The sequence below is a fragment of the Eriocheir sinensis genome, chromosome 49, assembly GCF_024679095.1.
Source record: "Eriocheir sinensis breed Jianghai 21 chromosome 49, ASM2467909v1, whole genome shotgun sequence".
Classification (NCBI taxonomy): Eukaryota; Metazoa; Arthropoda; class Malacostraca; order Decapoda; family Varunidae; genus Eriocheir; species Eriocheir sinensis.
Genome location: NC_066557.1, coordinates 11516650 through 11519149, shown reverse-complemented (window position 1 = coordinate 11519149; position 2500 = coordinate 11516650). Strand labels below are relative to the sequence as shown.

At 46.3% G+C, this 2500-nt stretch overlaps 1 protein-coding gene across 7 annotated transcripts in view; it reads right to left on the bottom strand.

Annotated features, from left to right (window-relative positions):
* LOC126981930 (armadillo repeat-containing protein 2-like) overlaps positions 1 to 2500 on the bottom strand; it is a 26767-nt gene that overhangs the window by 16107 nt on the left and 8160 nt on the right. For all 7 annotated transcript variants that reach the window (XM_050833600.1, XM_050833607.1, XM_050833606.1 and 4 more), the window contains 2 exons: positions 1887 to 2500; positions 52 to 193 (listed from right to left, as the gene is read on the bottom strand). The exon at positions 1887 to 2500 is cut by the window's right edge and continues 359 nt beyond it. In XM_050833600.1, the coding sequence (XP_050689557.1) occupies positions 52 to 193; positions 1887 to 2251 (507 nt within the window). In that variant the 5' untranslated portion in view covers positions 2252 to 2500. The remainder of the gene's footprint in view (positions 1 to 51; positions 194 to 1886) is intronic.

Below are 2500 nucleotides of genomic sequence, written 5' to 3'. Positions count from 1 at the left end.
TCTCTCTCTCTCTCTACCTCCCCACCCCCCCTCAACACCTGTCCTGCTCACCTTGTCCCCATCGTCAACAGGTAACCTAGCAGAGGCGATGGGCACCAGCAGGCGAGGACCAGCAGAACCTCCCGGCCTGCTGCTGTTGTTGTTGTTGTTGTTGCTATTGTTGTCGCTCGTGTCGAAGTGAAGAGGTGAGAGCCTGTAATATAAGTAGTAGTAGTAGTAGTAGTAGTAGTAGTAGTAGTAGTAGTAGTAGTAGTAGTCAATAAGAAATACATATATACAAAATAATAATAAAAAATCAGAAAAACAGAAACAAAGAAGAAAAAGAAAAAAAATTCAGAAAAACACAAAGAAGAAAAAATATCAGAAAAACGGAAAAAAAGAAGAAAAATAACAAGAATCAACACCTTCCCGGCAGCAGCGAGGAACATTGAACCACCAAACAAAAAAAATCATACATAGATAGATTCTCGCGCCAACAGTCCATACTTCTATACATAGCTTCCCCGCACTTGACACATTCCAAACTGACGTCGAACTTCAGACTCTGCCACAACATGAAAGATACACACGAGTCTATATATGGATGTTGTGTATAATTTTTGCCATGAATGAGTTACAGTATGCATGGTGTGTGTGGGTGGGAGGGGGGGTGGGGGTGGGGGGGTGGGGGGGTAAGTCAGTCATACCCGTCGCTTCGGCAATCTCCAGGACTTGTAACCTCGCTCTGGGTTCCCTCGCTCTGGGTTCCCTCGCTCTGGGTTCCCTCGCTCTGGGTTCCCTCGCTCCCTCCAACTTTCTTCAGCTTGTTTTTAATATTTTCTATGTGTATCGAAGCATTCATTTCCCTTAGTCAGAGCTGCATCCTCAGGCAACTATGCACAGAAGATAACTGGCAAATAAGAGTGGTTACCAAAAGGGGCCCAAAATACCAGATAATAAAATAATAATAGAGATAATAGAAAGGAAGTAAGTAGAAAGAAAGGAAGGGGCTAGAAATTTAAGGAAGGAAGGGAAAAAGGAAAACAGGAAAGGAAGTTAGGATATAATGGAGTGAAAGAAAGTAGAGAGAAGGAAGGGAAAAAAAACCTAACCTAACCTAACCTAACCTCACCTAACCTAACCTAACCTCACCCCTAACCTAAACCCTAACCTAACCTAACCTAACCTCACCCCTAACCTAACCTAACCTCACCCCTAACCTAACCCCTAACCTAACCTAGCCTAACCTCACCCCTAACCTAACCTAACCTAACCTAACCTCACCCCTAACCTAACCTAACCTCACCCCTAACCTAACCCCTAACCTCACCCCTAACCTAACCTAACCTAACCCCTAACCTCACCCCTAACCTAACCTAACCTCACCCCTAACCTAACCTAACCTCACCCCTAACCTAACCTAACCTCACCCGTAACCTAACCTAACCTCACCCCTAACCTAACCTACAAACTAGCATTGTCACATGAGTGGACACTTATATATAGATGAGCTACCCATTTTCAGAGTCTGTATATGGATCTTCCACCAGGACGAGGTTAAGAAGAAGAAGAGAGAGAAAAAAAGAAAAGGTTACAAATCGTATTCTAATAGTAGTAGTAGTAGTAGTAGTAGTAGTAGTAGTAGTAGTAGTAGTAGTAGTAGTGGTATGACACAACCCTAATTATATATCCTCTCTCTCTCTCTCTCTCTCTCATATAACTTCCTCATATTTCTTCTCTTTCTTTCATCTTTATTTTCAAATTATTTTCCAAACATTCTCTTTTAAGTAATTTAGAAGGCCAGTGACTGAATTCAGCTCGCAGTCTCTCTCTCTCTCTCTCTCTCTCATAACCATAGGGTCTGTGTGGTCTGGACACCTATATAAATCTATGTAAACCCAACTCACGTGAAGGATGATGGGGGGCGCTCATCCCTCCCTGCCCCGGCCGATGCCCCGCGCCCCCCAAACAAGGTCCGTTCCCTCTCCCGGGGCGTAAAGGGCCTCTTGGTGTGCACAGTCCGGACCCCAAGCCTCGGCACGCCCACACCCGACAGGACGGGGGACGTGCCACCCACACCCACTCCCCCGCCCGCCCCCCCGCCCAAGGAAGCTCGCGCCTCCCGGATGATCTGGGCAGAGGTTTTTCTGTCGGGCGGGATGTAGAAGGGGGACAGGATGGAGGTGGGGGGTTGTGGGGTGCCGGTGAGGTTGTTGGGGTTGGCGCTGGAGGGCATCATCGTTTCGTGTCTTCTTTCAACTGCCTGGCTCATTGTGGTGGTGGTGGAGGTGGAGGTGGAGGTGGAGGTGGTGGTGGTGGAGAGGGAAGGGTGGTCAAAGGGAAAGGAAGGGAAGGAAAGGCTGGAAATTTAGGGAAAGGAAAAAGGAAAACAGGAAAGGAAGTTAGGAAATAATGGAAAGGAAGAAATTAGAGAGAAAGAAGGGAAGGGAAGGGAAAGAAGGACTAGAAATTTAAGGAAGGAAGGGAAAAAGGAAAACAGGAAAGAAAGTTAGAAAATAAT